General features: G+C 46.6%; 1 protein-coding gene across 3 annotated transcripts in view; it reads left to right on the top strand.

Annotated features, from left to right (window-relative positions):
• Nucleotides 1–18,359, top strand: part of TSPOAP1 (TSPO associated protein 1) — a 71,031-nt gene that overhangs the window by 21,795 nt on the left and 30,877 nt on the right. Inside the window, exons 6-14 of one of the 3 annotated variants that reach the window (XM_086624421.1) lie at nt 5,441–5,548; nt 6,390–6,473; nt 7,921–8,010; nt 9,344–9,466; nt 9,864–9,968; nt 10,328–10,378; nt 12,996–13,016; nt 16,565–16,748; nt 17,073–17,293. In XM_086624421.1, the coding sequence (XP_086480547.1) occupies nt 5,441–5,548; nt 6,390–6,473; nt 7,921–8,010; nt 9,344–9,466; nt 9,864–9,968; nt 10,328–10,378; nt 12,996–13,016; nt 16,565–16,748; nt 17,073–17,293 (987 nt within the window). Of the gene's footprint in view, nt 1–5,440; nt 5,549–6,389; nt 6,474–7,920; nt 8,011–9,343; nt 9,467–9,863; nt 9,969–10,327; nt 10,379–12,995; nt 13,017–16,564; nt 16,749–17,057; nt 17,294–18,359 lie in introns of all 3 variants that reach the window. The other 2 variants (XM_086624422.1, XM_086624420.1) reach the window with 2 other exon arrangements.

Below are 18,359 nucleotides of genomic sequence, written 5' to 3'. Positions count from 1 at the left end.
CTTGTTAAAGAGTACGCGAGCGCTGCAGTTGGCAACTGCTGCAACAGGTGCCGTGCTGGTTTCTGAAGTGCCCGATTGAAGCGGCAGGTCTCCGAGGGCGAGGGGCAACTCGGATGCTGCCGGCAGCCCGCTCCGGCAGGGATGCTGAGCCGCGCTGGGGGCTCAGTCCGGCTCATCTTTCCCGGCGCAGGTCTCCTGTGCTACGTTTTCCAGCCTAGGAAAGCCGGCAACCCCGTTTTTTAGCCTCATTTACTGAAAACACATGTTTTTGGTGTTTGTGGAAGTTCGGACACTGGCTCCCAGCAGGTGAGCGATGGGCACCCGTGGCCGCGGTGGCACGGCGGCCTGGTGCTGTGCCACCCCCAGCCCCATCCCCGGCCAGGGGCGGCCCTCTCCCCGCACGGCCCCGTCCCCCGCACGGCCCCTGTGCCGCCCCCACCCCCTCGGTGCCCGGGCCCCGGCCAGCCACAACGCCCGAGGCGGTCGGGCCTCCCGCCCGGGCCGCGCTGATCAGCACCGGCCCCGGCCGCCCCTCCGCCCCGCAGTGGTACGGCCCGGCAAATCCGGGCCGCCTCCGGGCGCCGCCTCCCCGCTGGCGGCCGCGCAGCCGGCAGGTAAGGCCGGGCCCCGCCGCGGTGCCCCTCGCCGGGCCGGGCTGGGGGCGGCTGCGGCGCCGCCGCCTCCGCCGGGGGTCGGGGCGAGCGGGCCCGAGGCACCGCCGGGAGCGCCTCTTCCCGCGGCGGGGCCGAGCCGCTCGCGGGCCAGCGGGCCAGGCCCGCCGGGGCCTCCGCCGCCTGCCGGGTAGGGCAGCGGAGCTTTTCCGCGGCGCTGCGGGGCGAAATCCGCCACAGAGGAGGTCGGAGAAGCGGGAGGGGGCCGGGGTCGGCCGAGGGGCTCCGCCCGCCGTGGGGGCCGCGGTCTCGGCCGGTCCCGGTGGGCGCCTCTGGCACGGGCGGGGAGCCGGGGCCGGGCCGGGGTGCGGGGCCGCGGGGGCTGCAGGGCTGCCGGCGGGGGGGTGCGGGAGGCCGCGCTGCGGGTGCCGGGTGCGTCCTGGCGCTCCCCGGCTCCGGCCGTCTGTGGGTTTCCCGAGCGCCGGCACCGCAGGGTCCGCGGGCTCCCGGTGGGTTCGTCTTGCGCGGGTCCACCCGCTTTCCTTCCCAAGTTTTCCGAACCGCGGTGTCCCGTGGCAGGACTGCCCATCCCTAGGCTCTGCGAGGACAGGCTCCTCGTCCTCCCTCCGAACTCCTACCAGCTGCTCTCATTTATTGCTCCCTGACTCGTATGGAAGATGTGTTGAATATTCATTCCTTGTTCGCCTTTTCCAAGGCACTCCTGAGTTTGTAGGCCCCTCTTCTTCAGCTGTTTTCTTTTTGTTTCTTTCTAGCCTCTTCCGTTATTCCGTGTAAATCATCTTTGTCTCCTTCCATTGTACGCTTTCTCCCACGTTTTTGTGTTGAGGCAAGCAGAGCTGCACGTAGCATCCCAGAGGCTGTCATTGATTTATATGGTGGCATAATGAAGTTTTCTCTCCCTTTCCCAATAGATCTCTTTGCCTTTTTGTCTAAGCACTGGGTTCCATTAAAACATCATTTGTCTGACAGCCCTCTGTAATCTTTCAGTGTCACGAAGCCCTCTTCACCATTTGTGTCTTGGCTACATCAGTGCTTGGAGAGCACAGTTCCTGCTGCCTCTCTTTTAGTGCTCTCATTTTTACTGAATATTTACCCAGAGAAAGCCTTCACCGTCATCCCGTGGTGGCTCAGTGTCTGCAGAAGCCTTTCAAAGCACCGTAGCTGAATGTGTTCGGAGTACCCAAGTAGATTGTACCTACTGGTTCTCACCTGTTTGCTTCCTTACACCTTAGAAAAACACTTTATGGATTAGTGAGTGTGGGTGTTTTTGATATATGTTTATCTGGTGAAGGTTTTTTTTAAGTATCTGTCTAATCTTTGTTGCAGTTTCTATCAGTTTCCCTGGAACAGGTGTCAAATGTACTGGTCTGTATTTCCCTTGATCTCCACTCAAATGCTTTTAAAACTGGCCATTTGCCACCTTCCAGTTATTTTGTACTAAGGTGGTGCTGGAGAAGTGACACACTGCTCATCTTGATTCAGTTACTGCTGAAGTGAGAAATTCAGTTCACGCCGAAGGGGCTTTTTGAACTCTTGGGTGAATATTGTCTAATCTTAGTCATTTGTTATGTTTGTTTTGTTGGCTTCCACAGTTGTTCTTATAGACAGTTCAGTTTGAGAGAGATCTTCATCTCTGTTCTTAATAGTTTGAGATTTCTGCCTTGGTGACTCCTCACCCCCCAAATTCCTCCATGATGGTGAGGGATGCATAGACTTCTTTTTTCCCCCTCTGCTCTGCCTTCGTCTTCCTTGAACAGCCCTTCCATACCTTGATTTTCAACTGACCCTGCAGATTCTGTCAGACAAGAACAGGTATTACAGTCTTTCTCATGGATGCTCTTTATTTCTGTGATTCAGTAGAGTCTGTCCTCATTGTCAAAAGTTTTTCTGGCTGATAAACAGCAGTAAGACAAGACTAAGGCTGGCAGCAGCAGTGAAGGGGAAGCAAGGAGGCTGTGGGCAGTCGCTGGGCACCCCGGGCTCGGCAGGCTGTGTTCGTGTGGGTGCCGTGCTGAGGCTGCAGTCGGCTCTTGGAGCGGTAATCGCAGTTCACCCCAGTTACTGCACTTACAAGAAATGACTTTGCTTTTCTCTCCTGCTTCCCAGCCTGCTGCGTCAGGGCAGTATTCCCCAGCTTTCACAGAACTCCCCCAGAGTATAAAGAGCAAGATTCTCCTCTGAGTGTCCTTGGAAAATCCCATTTCTCTGTTCGTCTGATTTCCTTACTTCTTTATTTAAGGTTTCGAGGTGATGTTTATCTCTGTAATGACAAATCATAATTTAGCAGGGATTTCTTTTGGTGGCAGTGCTGACTTAAACAGCCTCCTGTTCCCCACTGCGTGTTCCCCACTGCCCCTTCAGTTGTGTCAGTGCAGCTCAGGTTGAGCAGTGGGATGTGATGGATCTGAGTTAAAAAACAACTTGGCAAACCCAGCCTTCCTCCCTCCTTGTCCTGAAACCTCCATCTGTTTTCTGATCCAGCTCTTCCTGACATTGCACAGAGCTGCCGTGGCACAGCTGAGGGAATGGGCCACGATGCGGTGGAAAATGCTGTAGCGATTCTTTTGGGGCAGGATTGTGGTGACGCTTCCTGGGTGCCAAGGGTAGAGCTTTCTGGAAAGTCTGCAACATTTTTAATTTACTCTGTTGCATGCTTTGAACTTTGTGGTCGTTTGCCAAAGTACAGGTACTTCGGTGCCTTATTGTGTGTTCAGCTTCAGCTGGTGCAGCCTGGGCATTGCTGATCAGTTGTACAGCCCCATCCTGCTCTCTCGGCAGGGACTCTGCCAGCATCTGTGCACACACGGATAGTGCTGAGGCTGGAAAGCAGCTGTTCTATGGTGATCTTTAACTGTGTGGTGGAACAGTTTCCTTGCACCTGGTTCATTCATTGAGCATCTTCCCGTCCCTGCTGTGAATGAGGTGGCACAGCTCCAGGTCACAGCTCTCTTCATCATGTGTCCCAGTCTTGTTTATCAGTTGTTTAATACGGTGATGAGTCTTGGTTCTCAAAAAAAACCCAACTGTATATGAGCATGTGCTGGGAGGCATGTTTTTGTTGTTGGGGGAAAATTAGGTCCGTGTGGGCAAATTTATAATTTTGTAATTTTTTTGTAAGTTGTCTGTAATTAGGAATGTCATCATTTTGTTCAGCTTTTTGCTGGGAAATGATCACAAATAAGCAAATTTGTCTTGCATATCTAATTGCAAGAGAGTATGACTTGTGAAGCATGTTGCATGGTATTCGTGCAGTGGGTATCTAACTTTAGCTGGTATCCACTGGCATTCCTTGGGACCTAATTTCATTAAATTTGACTAAAATGCAACATTTTCAGTTTGCGAGGAAGCATAATTTTGCAGGGGAAGTGTGAAATACAGATTTGAAACTTAGTATGTGCCAGGTGGTTCAAAAAAACAAAGTCTCAGAAACATTTATACATGGATATTCCAGAGTTAAATACTGGTTTCACAGCGCGTCTGAAAGCTCCCAAGGGCTGGGGCTCATAAGGTCCCATGGTTTGGGTGGAGGATCTCAAGGTTTCCAGCCGCTGGTTGGTGCTCAGACTGCCGGACTCCCATGTGAACCTTATTCCATGGGCAGTAGGGAATCCCTGAGCCATGCTGCAGGATGGTGGTTTCAGGATTTTCCTTGTAGCAGGAAATCTGCAAGCCTTTGTAGCCTGGGCTTGAGTTTAGTCTCAGGGTTTTCTGGCTTTCACCAGTGATGCCATGAGTATAGACATAGTCAAACCCGGAGTTTCCAGCCTAAAATAGTTAAAGTAAGTGGTTTAGGTATGGTGCTTAGATACTGTCCTAATGGCTGACTGACCACAGCACTGTAGGTGCTCAAAGTGAAATGAGAAATTCCACTTGTGATGAGAGGCCAACTGAAGGTTAAGGGCTGAGATAGAATCACAAAATCCTGCGGCTTGCTCACTGTACAAGTTGGCTTTGATGATCCTCAAGCTCTCCTGTCCCTAAAATGTATTTATCAAAAATAACTTTAAATTCACTGTTTAAAATAAAACATTCTCAAAGCCCTCTTTCTTCTGTTTCCCTCAGGCCTTACCCTGCTGTCAAGGTTACTCTAGGCAGGCAGTGCCAAGTCAAATACCAGTTCAGAGGAAAATTCAGAGGATTAAGTGTGTTTGTCTGTAGCCCACATTAAAAGGGAGTTTGTTAGAAACTTGTGGACAAACCTGTACAGAAAAGTGTCTCCTTTTGCCTGGTTTGTCGGTGGCACCTAAGCCATAGCATGTCTGCTGCCATTTCAGTCCTTCTCAGCTACCAGCTGAGGTGGGATGCTCCATTTCTTGTGGTAGTTTTTGTCTCTTCTTCCCTGCCTTTAGTTTCTGAGATCTTCTCTGATTTCTCCTTTCTGCTCTTTATTAGAGTTGTGTTCTCCCTTGGGACATTGTCCCATCTTCTTTTTATTGCTTTTGAGAGGGCCATGAAAGGTGTGGCTGATGTTCCTCATTGAGACTTTAGATAGACGCAAATGGGAGCTCAGATCTGAGAGCCTTCTGAAGCCCACCACTGCATGTGGGTGGTTTAGTCAGTGGTTTAGCTGCACTGATTGGCACTGGGCTCCAGAAGACTCCCTGCATGTCTCTGGTGGCTGAGGGGTCCTGGCCTGGTGTTCACCTTTCTCTATGTCTGGTGGTGAAGTTCGGAGATCAGGGGGTTTCATGTGGAGCGTTGCTGTCCCAGGCGGTGCTGCCAGGAGAGCCTCTTCTTCCTCGGTGTGCGTGGTGTGCTCTGTGGTCCTGGCTGTCCCTGAGCAATCTGGCATCTCGCTTCCTTTCCAGGTGGAACCAAGTGTGCAACCACTGCAACCTGCCTCTGAAGGACATGAAAATTTCCCTCCCAAAAATGCAGTAACAGACCAAGAGAGTAGCCAACAGATACAGCAGCTGGTGAGTTGCGACCCTGGTTTTGGGTGGAGGAGTGCTGTGTTTTTTTTTCTTGGGGGTTTTCATCCATGGAATCCAGGCAGAGATTTTAGGGACTGAAGTCTTCTTAGGTGCAGCTGCTCTGCGAAAGTGGGAAGCTTGGGGAATCAGTGGAGAGCGTGGCTGAGTGGCAGCTCCAGGTATTGGGCTGGTGGGGAATATGTCACACGAAAATGAGAGGGGAAACACGCCAATAGAGTCTGTGCTGTGTTTGGTTCAGTCTTATTTGAACTGGAAACAGATATGACTGACCTGGGACAGACGTCGCATGAGGAATATGTCACTTGCGAATTATTCCAGCAAACTAGGACAGCTCACAGTGAGGTTTAGCAGTTCTTACATATCTGAGAAACCAAAAGTGGTAGCGAGTAACTGCAGATAAAGGTACATAACCAGAGGATGTCTCCTCTCTGTTAGATGTCATTTGGATTAGAATAGCTAGTCTTTCAGGCTGGGTATTCTGCCCAGCTCTGTCTTTGTCCCTTGCATCCTGTCCTCCATCCTATCTTACACAAATAGGAACAATCTGTGCAACTGGGAAACAGAGAACTGTAAACAGAGAACTGTTTCCAGAAGGTGAAAGTCTTGGAGAAGAGAGGAGTAGCTGTTTCACTTGAAAAGTTTTTTGATTTTACTACCTTTAAAAAAACTTTCTTTGATTTCTATATTGTTTATATTTGTCACAGAGAGATTTTCTTAAAATGAAAATAGCTAATACAGCTTTGGGTCTGAGAATCTGGGCTTGAATTTCTTACGCATTGTAGGAATGTGGATTTACTGATCTACTTACGCTTGTTTCGTGCAGGAATTTGAACTCAAGAAAAAGCGCAAAAAATGTGAAAACCTTGAGCATGAAGTGAGGAAAAAGCATAAAAGATGCAAAGAACTGGTAAGTGTTCTTGTTGCCTGCTGTTGTGTGTGTAATGGCAAGAGAGGAGCTAGGTTGTTGTGTGCCTCTCTTGGATTCTCTTCAGTTTGCCTTAACAATGAATCACCAGTCTTTCCCTTAATTTGAACAGTGTCACAAATTTTGAGCTCCAGCCCTTGAGACTGGTATTATTTATCTAGTCTTTCAGCTAGTTATGGATTGAATATAGCTACATAAGTCGCTGGATGAAACTCTGTGACCTTTGCTAGTTTGAGGAGTTTTAACCATTTTCACATGCACTCCAGACAAGTATCGAAAGATTTCTGCATCTTGAGACGGTAATTACACAAACCCACCATCATTTTCTTGTGCTTCTTATTAGTTGGGTAAAATCTCGCCTCTGTTTAATTTCATGGAGGTTTTGCAGGTCATATCACAGCATCTGGATTTCTCCTTTCTGTTTCTACTTTGCTGAGCAGCACTGGTGACGTTAGTGACCATGACAATGTATAGTTTCACCCCAGAGTGCTTACCTTCTGAATACCTGTTTTATGTCTTGCTCAAATCTCAGTTCAGGTCAGTTCATGGCTCACTCATATGCAGTTCACACTGCAATCGTTCAGCCTCATTGCCTGGCTTAGAATGAGGTTTTTAAGGAATAAGTTGGTCACTTCGTGTTGTTAGACAGTAGCTTTTCAAGATCAAGAAGGGAGCAACTCACCTTGAAATACCAGAGCTGAGACTGCGGGCACAGGGAATTAGCTCTTGGGGTAGCCAGAAAATACTTGATCATCCATAGAAAATTGGAATGGGGAGATGTATGTGTGTCTATGTGAAGTCATGTGTGATTATAGAGCTATTAAATTCCTCTAACGCTGTACAAAGTCGATAAAATGAGGTGGACCTGACAAATTCAGTTGATGTCTCTCCATACATCCATGGTCTCCTTCCTTCTCAGAGACAATATTCTCTAAGGTAGAGTGATAGCTGGCTCGCGTTGCTTTCTTAACTACAGACTGAATCCTGGTTTCAGACTAGAGTCAGCTGCTTAAAACTCTTGAGTTTGAAGTCTAGAACTCTCTTTAGCATTATTCTTCCAAATAATTTTTCTTCCTTAGCTGAAATTTGTCAAGACTGATCTTGAACCAACAGTGAAATTGTAGGTGGGGATGGAGTTCTGAACAGCAGTATATAAATATACATGGGAGCTGTGAAGTAGACAAGGAAAAGTCTTTCTCATTCTGGGCTTTGAGACTACGTAAATGGAAAAGAACCTTAAAACATCATCTGACACAGGGCTGGTACCTGCTTGAGCAGTGCTGCACGCTGTTGCCTTCCACCCCTCAAGCAGCATCCCACCAGCATCCTGCAGCATCAGTTAACAGGAGCAGCAAAGCTGCTCTGGAGAATAATTTGGGGGAGTTAGTTTGAGGTCCTTGGTGTAGTAACACATGCTGTTTCTGAACAGGAGATCCAGCTGCAGGAGGTACAAAGTGAAAATGCACGACTGGCTGAAGAGAACTTGCAGCTGAATGAGAAGGCTGGATGGGCAGGACAGGTAAAAAGCTGTATCTGTGTTTGTCAGATGGAGTGTTAGTGTCCCTAAAGTTCTGCTGAGAAGAACTTGCTAGCATGCGGGATTTTCAGCTTGCCAGCTGAGTAATGGTCGTGTGCTCTTTCGTGTACCTCTCTGTCCTGTGCACCCCATGGTCACTGCAAGCAGAGCAGTTTTCTGCCCCATTTTTATTACAGAGTTTCCCAAGGCTTGAGTGAGATGCTTTGTCCTTACTTAAGTTCATACTTGGTTTACCTGTTGTAACTCATTAATGAGTTAGTAACCAAAGATGGCCAGTGGTTGGTCGGGAGCAGTGTGCACTGGTCAGAGTGGTGGTAGAGCACAACCGATCACTGCAAGTGGTGCAAGCATGTGGTCTTCGGTTACCTGACTTTTTTTTTTTGTCGTCATTGAAGAGAGGTTTTAGTGGCTGATGATGAGGCAGGGGAGAAGGCCACCCCTGCAATCCAGAGCTGCCCTTGCCAGCTGGAAAACCAAAAAGCTTCAGGTTTCGGGACAAAGGCAGGATACTTGCATTGTTCAGTTTGCAGAGTGGATTTCAGGGGAGGTTCACTGCACCTCAGAGAGTTGTATTCTAGGAAAATGTTGTTGTATTTGAGAACAGTAGGAGAGTTGGTACTCCAGTGAAGATCCTCAATGGGTTTCTGTTCCCGTGGAACAGAGCTGCTTCTCTGGACAAATGTGATGCACAAGATTTAGAAAGCCACTTGTCTGTCCTGTATGTCAGTCTTAAGAGTCGTCATGTTGCCACCATGCATAAGACTTCCCACATGTTTAATAACTCTTTGTTCTAAGTGGAAGTGCTTGTCTTTGCTTGATAATCTGCATTGCTAATAGTCATCGAGCCATAGTGCACTCTAGAACCACAATGTGCTGGTGGAACTTCCTGTAGTAAGTGGAGGAGGTAAACACGATTTCAGCAGGCCACCATGTCTTTCTGTGCTGTTCTCTGTGTTTAATCCTACCATCTAGGATTAAAAAAGCTTCCAGACCTTTGCACTTTTTTTTATATCTCTTCAGTATGTAACCTGTTCATATCCCAGTCCCTTCTTCCCTGCAAAAGAGGAGGGGAAATGAGTCTAGTGGGAGAAACAGTATGTGCAAATGAAGTGTTCATCACATTGAGGGTTGATACAAAGGCACGTGTATTTTTTTGAGTGCAAGCCAGAGGGAGAGGAGGTTTATGACTGTGGTATCCTTACAGGTAGAAAGCAGGTCTGCAAAACAACCTGTTGAGATACAGAAATAGTCTTCTGTTATTTATGCAAGGAACACCTGTGGCTGCTTGTGCTAATTGAAAACCGTTTCTCTTCAGGTTGAATCTGAGAATGCTGACCTGAAATTGCAGGTTGTTTTGGTTACTAGGGAACGGGATTCAGTAATTCAGACGAATCAAGGACTCCAAACCAAGCTGGAGAATCTAGAGCAGGTGCTGAAGGTCAGTAAGATCCACGTGGCTGGCAGGACTGTCCTGACACTTAGTACTGCTTTTGGAGGGCACATGTTGTCCCTTTGTTGTTTTTGTCCTTTCTTTTGTGTCTCTGCTTCCTTTGGGAATTCTGTGAGATCGTGGAGCATGACCTTCCAAAGTGGGCAGAGGTGCTTTAGAAAGGCTGCTGCAGGGCTTTGGGTGGGAGGGGAAATAAGGTGGCTGTCATTATTTAAGGATTTTCTTTGATTGTGTTGCTCTGGCTTGCGGTAAGAGTTTCTGACTTTCTCCTCTGTTTAATGATGACATGAAATACAGGCCATGTTTTGACTTTGTGGCCCATGATAGGACACAGGACAGTATTTCAGTAATGTCACCCTTCAGCTGTCTGTGAATTGTTCCACAGCACATGAGAAATGTGGCTGAGCGAAGGCAGCAGCTGGAAGTCGAGCACAAGGAAGCGCTGCTAGTCCTGCAGGAGAAGCAAGAGGAAGTCAGACGGTTGCAGCAGGTATGCAGCATGTGAGAGGATGGGCATTTTACTCTCTGAATCCCTGGAAAGTGGTGGGACTCCTGCACCTCGTTTCCTTGGAAGTGTGGTGTATGGAAGAAGTATATGTGAGTTTACAAGGTGAAGTAAACCAGGGAAGAGTGTCTGCGTCCGGGCAAACTCTAGTACCTGAGCAAAGCGAGGGGCTTTTTTTATGAATGGCAGTTCTCATCTCTCACTGCTGTTTGTCCAAAGACCAAGGATGCTTTCAGTCTGTACAGTGTTTTAAATCTCTAATGGACTATCAAGGTGGTGATCATAGTCAAAGTGAACTTAGGTAGGCTGCTTTCTTATTTACTCCATTTCTTATTTCTTCTTAGGCGCAGGCAGAGGCAAAAAGAGAACATGAAGGAGCAGTACAGCTTCTAGAGGTAAGACAGAAGAAAACAAGATGGATTAGTGGCTGCAGATTTTGGTGTCTTTTGTTCTTAATGTCAGCTTTCTTGATGCTCTGGGTTTTGTTGCTTCTTGAGCAAAACGCTTTGACGTCTTGATCAGATGCAACATGAACAAGTATTGGTTGTGCTGGCAGAGTAGTCCCTGGGGTCAAAGTTTGAGGAGCAAGTCCTGGTCTACTCAGTCTTCAGATGGGCACAGTCCAAATGAAGTAACCTAACAACTCTTTCAGGGATGCATTAAGTAAGCAACCTCAGATCTGCCTGTTCCATTTTCCAGGATCATCTGCAGGCAGAAAGAATACTTGTGTTTATGTGATTTGAAATTTCTTTTGTGTTTATGTGCTCCGTGCTCTTCATTAGGGGAAAAAAAAAAAGGAGGAATGTGACCTTTCCCTGAGCATAACGAGTGATGAAGTTTGAGGCAGCTCCCTTGTCCTGTTAGGTGGGCTGGGTCCAGCTGTGCGAGTGCTCTGACATCCACGCAGAACACGGTTTGCTGTGGTGGCAGACAGTGTAATGGTGCAGCCTGGCAGATGTGATACTGTTTTAGATTGGATTTGCATTATCTCAGTGTTTATCAGGATGACTTTGGAGAAAACCTTGGCTATGGATTTCTGGAGCTGCGAAGACAAAGCACCAAACTCTGGGACTTGATGTAGTGATTTAGCAGCTGCCAGAGAGTTGGGTTATGTGTGATGGCAAATGGGGCAGCTTCTGCTCTCTTAGTCTGCTGAGGTTTTCTGGGCACTAAAACATCTGAGACCAAGCAGGATGGCTCGCTGTACAACACCTGGGCAGTGGGATCCCATGCTAATGAGGCCATGGCCCTCTCTGTGGTGGTGACATACAGGCTGAATTGCCTGTGTCCTCTGCTGTGCAGCAGCTCTGTGGCTGTTAGGAGCCCAGGACAGTTGAGTGAGTTGGTAAGTGTCCTTGATGGAGGAGATTGCTCCATGGCTGCAGGTAGCATCTCCTTTGAAGAGGGCCTGACCTGTATCTGAACTGGAGAGCTCGAGAGTGCTGGGCTGTACTGGATGGGGTTGAAATTGTTGCAGGCTGGGTGAATATCATGGGAATGTGACATTATGTGTTGCTCCATTTCCATGTCCTTTCTGGGACATCAGTTTTTGGCTGCAGAGACAGGATCAGAGCTGGTATGGGTGCTTCTTTTGGATCGGTCAGTATTTAGCTGGCTTCTTAGAAGCCTTTAAGGGAAGAAAAGTTTGATGCTTGCCAAATGTTTTCTGAACTAATTCACTGAAGGATTGGAGAAGCTGCTTAGGTTTAAACTAGACTTCTACCTGTGCAATGGAAGAAAGGGACAGTCATTTTTTTCTGTGTTTGAGAGGCTGGTCATGTTCTTCTGCAAGGACCTCATCAGTTAAATAGTCTTGCTTTTATGTTACGGGTACAGAGATGCTTTATAAGTCAGTGACACCAGGTGGACCAATGAAAGAGAAATTGTCATTAGAAGCTAGTTTAATATGGAGCAACAGTCATTTAAATGACTTAACTGTAATCATAGTCACTCCAGAAGGTCAGTGTAGGGCAAAATTAAGGGATTTGGAGTGCCTACACTGCATATTGTAATATTTACATGTGTAAATTGATTGCTTTTTGATGTAGTATTAATGAAGAACGAGTGTGGTCCGTTTCCTTGTTGCAAGAGTTCGATCATATGATTGTCATATGTGGAGTCTCCCTCCTTGGAGATGTTCAAAACTCAACTAGACAAAGCTCTCAGCAACCTGCTCTAGCCAACCCTGCTTTGATCTGAGGGAATTGGACTAGGTGATCTCTAGAGCTGCTGTAGTTCCATGATGGGGCAGTAATGGGAGTGAGTAGAGGTATGAGATGGTTTCTGTGTGCAGAAATGCCATGGATAGAAGGACTGTCTCAGCTTAGATAGAAAACCTTGAGGGTTATGGTCATGGGAATGGAGGGGTTCAGTAGTGGTTCCAAAGTTTGTGAGACGAGATTCTCAACTGCCTGTTGCACTGCATAGATGCAAAAGATGACAGCTTGATTTCAGGAATCCAGTGTAGACTCTTGTGAAATATCTCGGGAAATATGGTGAACAGAGCTTAACTTTTCTTGTTTTCTCTGACCTAGGAGCGGGTGCATGACTGAGCAGGTTGTTAGCTGCTTGAAATCAAATCAAAGCCAGGTTCTGAGCCGTGCCTTGATTCCCAGCACTCCTTGATCTCAGACCTGGGGAAAAGTCTGGACACAAAGTGTCCCTTCTGTTGATTTTATGGGTGGTTGGAAACTGATGGGAAAATGTAGCACTGACACTCAAAGCATATTGTGATTTGGCTCAAAGCATATTGTGATTTGGAGGCCTTCAAAAAGTACACGGTTGTCTTATTCATGTGTTTCATATGTGGGATTTGGCTTTTGTTTAGCAAGCAGATGCTTGTGGGAATGAGGTGGGAATCTCCGTATGGAACAAGGCAGACACTGTAAGTCAGTGAGAAAACAATTTCATTCAAACTAAGGGTTGGATTGTCTTTGGCAGATTGCTGATTTTTGGCTAGTGTAACTGCTGATGTGGTTTTATATCTCTTTTTGCTTTTCTTCTTGCCACCAGAGTACTTTGGATTGCATGCAGGTACTGCTATAATCCTGTCAAACAGGACATTTTTCTCCTCTGTCCTGACTTTGACAGTTGTTCAATATTGTTGTTTTAACTATACTCTGGAAAAGACTGCAAGAGTGTCACCTCCAAGAAATAAATGTTATTAAAGGAGCTACCACTGAGTTTGATGGAGCAGCTGCTTTCTGTTTAAATGCCAGTTAGAATTAGGAGCTTTTTTTTTTTGCATTTCCAGATTTTTAGAATTGTCCAACTGCACACCTTCTCCATGTGTCACATGCATTTAAAAGTCTTTTGGGAACTACTTGCAGTCCAAGAGCAAAGTGTTTCCTTCAAAACCCAAAAGCAGTAGTGATACCATTGCAAATGAAAGTGTCATGGAGAAAAAGGCAGGTCCTGCTGGCCTGTTGGTTGGAAGATGGCAAGGATAGTTGGTTGGAGCTTGCGAATAATAGTTTTCATGGAAGAGGTAGTAACTAATGAAGTTACAGCCTGGGAGCTCTGCTAGCCAGCCTATTCACAAAAGATTTGGAAAGAAGGCTTATATGGAAGTGATGGGGTTTGTACCAAATAGAATACTGCTTTCAGCAGACACCTTCAGGTGTGAGAAGATGTCATGAATATCAGGGAGGTTAACTGACTGTGGAAAGGCCTGTGCACGGAGGAGACGCAGCTGTGAGTGAACACACACAGTGGTGGGCTCCGAATTACCTGTTGTGGCAGGAAATGCAATCTTTGAGGTAGGGTGGAGTTTTTTTAAATGCCAGTTCAATTCATAGATCTGATCAAAAAGGCAAGTACAGTGTTGGGAACTTTTAGGAAAGGGATTGGGAACAGCCCAAGGACATTATTAGGGTATGCCCCCATGCTGTAGAAGTAGCACCTTTGATGTTAGCTCTGCTTTGAGTGGGAGTGTGGACTGCAGACCTGTAGAGTTCCCTTCTAGCAAAATCATGATTCTCTGATCTCAAAAACGTATAGCAGAAGTATGGAGAAAGGTAACAAGGGCGATCTGGATGGGGAACTTCATCTGTAGAAGTGTAATAGAGCAGCCAAGAAGGAGAGTGTGTAAGAGGACAGGGCTGAGCTGGTGGTGGTTGGCTCCAGCTTCACGTGGAGAATCAGAGTAAATTCCCAAATTGGTGGTTAGACTGACCCCACCAAGCTCTGCTCCCTGCTCTCGCAGCCTCCTCTGGTAATCATGCTACTCCATCTCAGTGTGTGGCTCCTCTTTCTCCCCGTTTTGGGTTGGGCATAGACGCAAGTCTGCTCTTTCTTCTGTGTCTGGGGCTTGATTCCTCCTGGTTCCCCAGAGCTCCTGGCCATGTCCTTAGACTCCTCTTCCTTATCTCCCTGCCTCCTAGCACTGCCCTGGAAACTTGCTGCTTGCCCAGCTGTGTGTGAATCTCTGCAAGTAGTCTGCTAGAAGTGCGCGTTGTGTATGATGTGGCAGTAACGCTTACGGGATGTTTGTACGTTGCTTTGAATAACACAAGATCTAAAAGACACCTGAGTAATTAGGTATCTCAGAATTAAACTGGGGATTATCCAAGCTACTGGCTTGGCCACCAATAAAAATGGATTAAATTGTGATGAATAGATTTATGGAACCAAGGTACTGCTATGGTGCTATTAACCACAATATCCAGATGCATCTGCTGGAACAGGTCTCCAGACAAGACAGGAAAACTCTCTCTGGTCCTGCAGTCGTTCTGTCTCTTGTTGTAGGTTGTGTCCCCAAGGTGGACTCGGGGACAGATGTTGGTCTAGAGGAAGCCCTACTTTGATCCAGTCCAACTGGTTTTGCTGTTCATGGTTTGTTTTCTCTAATAAGATGTAATGCATAGGGAAGATGCATTTATGTGAAAAATCTTAACTGTAAGTAAATCGAACCCTTGTGATGGCAGAGGAATTCTGTTCAACATGACTTGGTGAACAGAGAGTTGCAGCTGAGCAAGTGGAGAATGCAGATGCTTCTGGAAGTTGCTCACAGCATCCGATAATTTCTTTCAATTCAGAGACAGTTGCTTCTTGCCAGACTTCAGAGACTTCCCCAGGCTCCCCTAAAAGATGGAGAGCTCCTAGCTAGTTGTGAAGGAAACAAGTGATAAACTGACGTGTTTGAAACAGATATGCCACAATAAAATGAAAATGCACGCGCATGGTAAGGCTTGAAAGATTTTTGCAGTGCTCTGAGACCAGAAAGAAAGCTTTTTCCAGGTCAGATGTGTTATTTTTAGAGCTGCCTAAAACCCAGACTTTGTGTCTCACAAGGCATGATTTTTTTTTTTTTTGAGTTGGAAGGAGAAAAACAGACTTCAAAAACATTTTGTAGAATGGAAAATTTTGAAGAGCACAAGGTAGTCATCTGTTTTGGTGCAGCTTACCTATGCAAAATGATGAGATGAGCGACTACAAAGCCTGGTGTGATCTCAGCCCAAAGAGAAAAAAGAAAAAATGTCATCTCTTGCAAGGCAGAGCCTGCACCTCAGCCAGATGCACTGATGCCAAATAAAATATTTTCGGCACTAACTCAGTTAAAGAACTGCTGATTAGATAATGTATTCCCATCCAGCACTAGTGCTTTTTCTTTACTTATTACCTGAAGTGGATGAGCAGGGTCTGTGCAGGATATCTGTCTAAGAAGCCAGAGTAAACTGTTGCACAGTGGAAGAGGAAGAAGAGGGAAAGGAGGAGCGGTTGCATTTTCCTGGGAATTGATGTACCTACAACTAGGGAGTATGTGGGTATGTTTAAGGACAGCCAGAACTCAGCAATATTTTGGAAGAGGAAGGTGTGGAGGTGGTAGAAAGAGAATACTAGAAAATACAAACAAATGATTCTTTAGTAAGAATGTGTCCTTTCCTCTCCATAGTATTTCCCCAAGGCTCCCCTGTGTCTCATCTTGCTGAGATGTAGCTTTCTTGTACTCAGCATTTTCCTGGAGCAAGTCATTCCTGTAGGACCTGGTGGCAAAGCATGTGGGCTGCCCACATGGAAGAATTGTTCTGTGGCGTGGGCCAGGGTATTGATGCTCTCTGCCCTTCCTAGTGCCTGGAGGAGCCAAGATCTGGAGAGACAATCTGAAGTCCTGCCCAGAATAGTGGGTAGGCCAGGGTAAGGTTTTGGGAGCTTGCTGGAGCCTCTGGAGTGATGGACAAGATAGAGCACTAGTAGGTAAATTTCTTTTGGAGATGTGATGTAAATGCTCCAATAAACATGCAAAAACTTTTTGGTCTTTATCTTTTCAAGACTTATTTATCTTTGACTTGATCTAATCTTGTGCAGATTGGGTAGGATATTGACATTCAGACCTGGCATTTCAGGAATAATTCCTAATTCATCTTGCAGTCAGTCTCTTAATAGATGGTGAGTCTCAGGTTTTCAAAGATGCCATAGGTGTGGAGCTGCCAGTTCCTATTGACCATTCCTGGGCAGGGCACACCTTTAGGTTCTTGGCGTCTGAGACCCACTGAAAAGACACAGCAAAGGCAAATGCTGTTTGGAGCCTCACTGGTGGTTTTGGTATGGGTTTGTGCCTCATTTTGTGTTTCTCCTGTCAGGCCCGGGTGAAAGATCTAGAAGACCAGTGTCGCAGTCAGACAGAGCAGTTCAGCCTCCTGTCTCAGGAACTCAAACAATTCCGGCTTCAAACAGGAAAAATTGACCTTCTCACGTCTACGCTGGTGACTTCTGAGCTTCCTCTTGCTCTGTGCAGCTCTACCCCACAGCCCCACTGGGAGAAGGGTAATTGCTGGAGATGCCTGCAAGTGTTTTGACAAATGAGTTGTTATTTGTGTAAATGGCAAAGTGTAAAGGAAATAATGCAAATGTTTAGTTAGCTTTTGGATTTCTGTCTTTCTCTCTTGTAAATACTTCTGGCTCATTTTGTGTTCATAAGGAGAACTTGGCCCAAGGAGAGCCCAGGGTGTCCAGTCTGTTGCACTGTTAAATGAGTCATATTTTTAGAGATTTGAGCTACTCTAAAGGGCGTTTGCTCACTGTGATGCTCATTGCTGATCTTGTATTCAGCCTGTGGCTAAAAGTAATGGACAGGTTATTTTATTGCAGAGTCGACTGTTCCTGCCTTGCTCACTCACCAGAGTGCAAAGAAGGTTCACAATGAAGAGACCGATGAGTTGGTGTCGTCGCAGCGGGTGCCTGATGCCACTGTTGGCTCCCCAGTTGCTGGTACCTGTTCTCAGAAACAAGCCAAAAAAGTGGAATCTCAGTCAAACTCCTCAAAATCAGAATCCATGCAGAATAGTCCAAAATCCTGCCCAACTCCAGAGGTCAGTATGGGAGTTGTCTCTGTGGCCTGCGCTTTCCAGCCACGAGCGAATAAATGCATTGCTGGGAGCACCAGTAGTGGTGCATTCATCCCCTCCTGGCTGCCTGCAGAAAATGGGGGGGAAAACAAGAGAAAAGCTGTAGGAAAAAATTGAAAAGGCCTTGAATGCTTGTGTCTGTAATGCTCATTTGAACACATTGCTGTACTCCAGGAAGGAAACAACTGGCTGGGCAGAGTGCAGAGCTTGCAGAAGGAGCGGAGTGGGGAGGTCAGCTGGTGGGCAGAGTGAAAAAGCTCTTGCTAAGCTTCCATATGATGTCTCGGCCACTGTTAAAACATGCAAAGCCTACAAACTGTTATTTTTAACATGCTGAGGAACTGCGTCCAGACTCTCTTTGGGCTTGAGCTGTGGATGAGGGGCTTGAACTTCTTTGCTGGTGCTTTTAGGTATTGAAATTTTACTTGGCGAAAGAAACCATGAAAAGATGCTGAGTTTGAGCTAGCAGAGGGTTGAAATAAATAGGTTTTACTTGTTTGTGTCACCAAGATCTCAGATGGTTGTTGCTTCTCCTCCCGAGAAGCTGTTGTGTAGTATTGTAGGGTTCACTTAAGCAGGCTTTTATACTCTCTGCTGTACATCACTTGATGTGACAATTGGGGTAAAGTAGTGCTGTGAAAGTATGCACCTTGAGAACATGCTCTGAACTCTTTCAGAGATTAACTTTGGCAGTTCATATACTAGAAAAAATACCTGCTTTGTGTTCTGATGCCTGTGATGGGTCTTCATCAATAATACATTTGCCTTGAGGTCTGCTTTAAAAAGGCAACTTGAATTGGTTCGTTGGCACTATTTCAAACAAATACAAGTGAAGTGTATTTCTTCAAAAAAATATGATTGCATTACATAACTTATTGCCACTGCATGTAAAATTCCAGGATGTCAATGGGATCAAAAAGACTGAGACAAATTTCTCAAAGGTGATTTGACCAGTAGCCACCAAATGCATTCAGTGTGCAGCCTCCAGCTTAGGAAGTCCGTAAGTCCAGTAGCGGATCGCTGGGAAGTG

This window comes from Tauraco erythrolophus, chromosome 21 (genome assembly GCF_009769465.1).
Source record: "Tauraco erythrolophus isolate bTauEry1 chromosome 21, bTauEry1.pri, whole genome shotgun sequence".
NCBI classification, from domain to species: domain Eukaryota; kingdom Metazoa; phylum Chordata; class Aves; order Musophagiformes; family Musophagidae; genus Tauraco; species Tauraco erythrolophus.
This window is presented reverse-complemented; position numbering and strand designations above follow the sequence as displayed.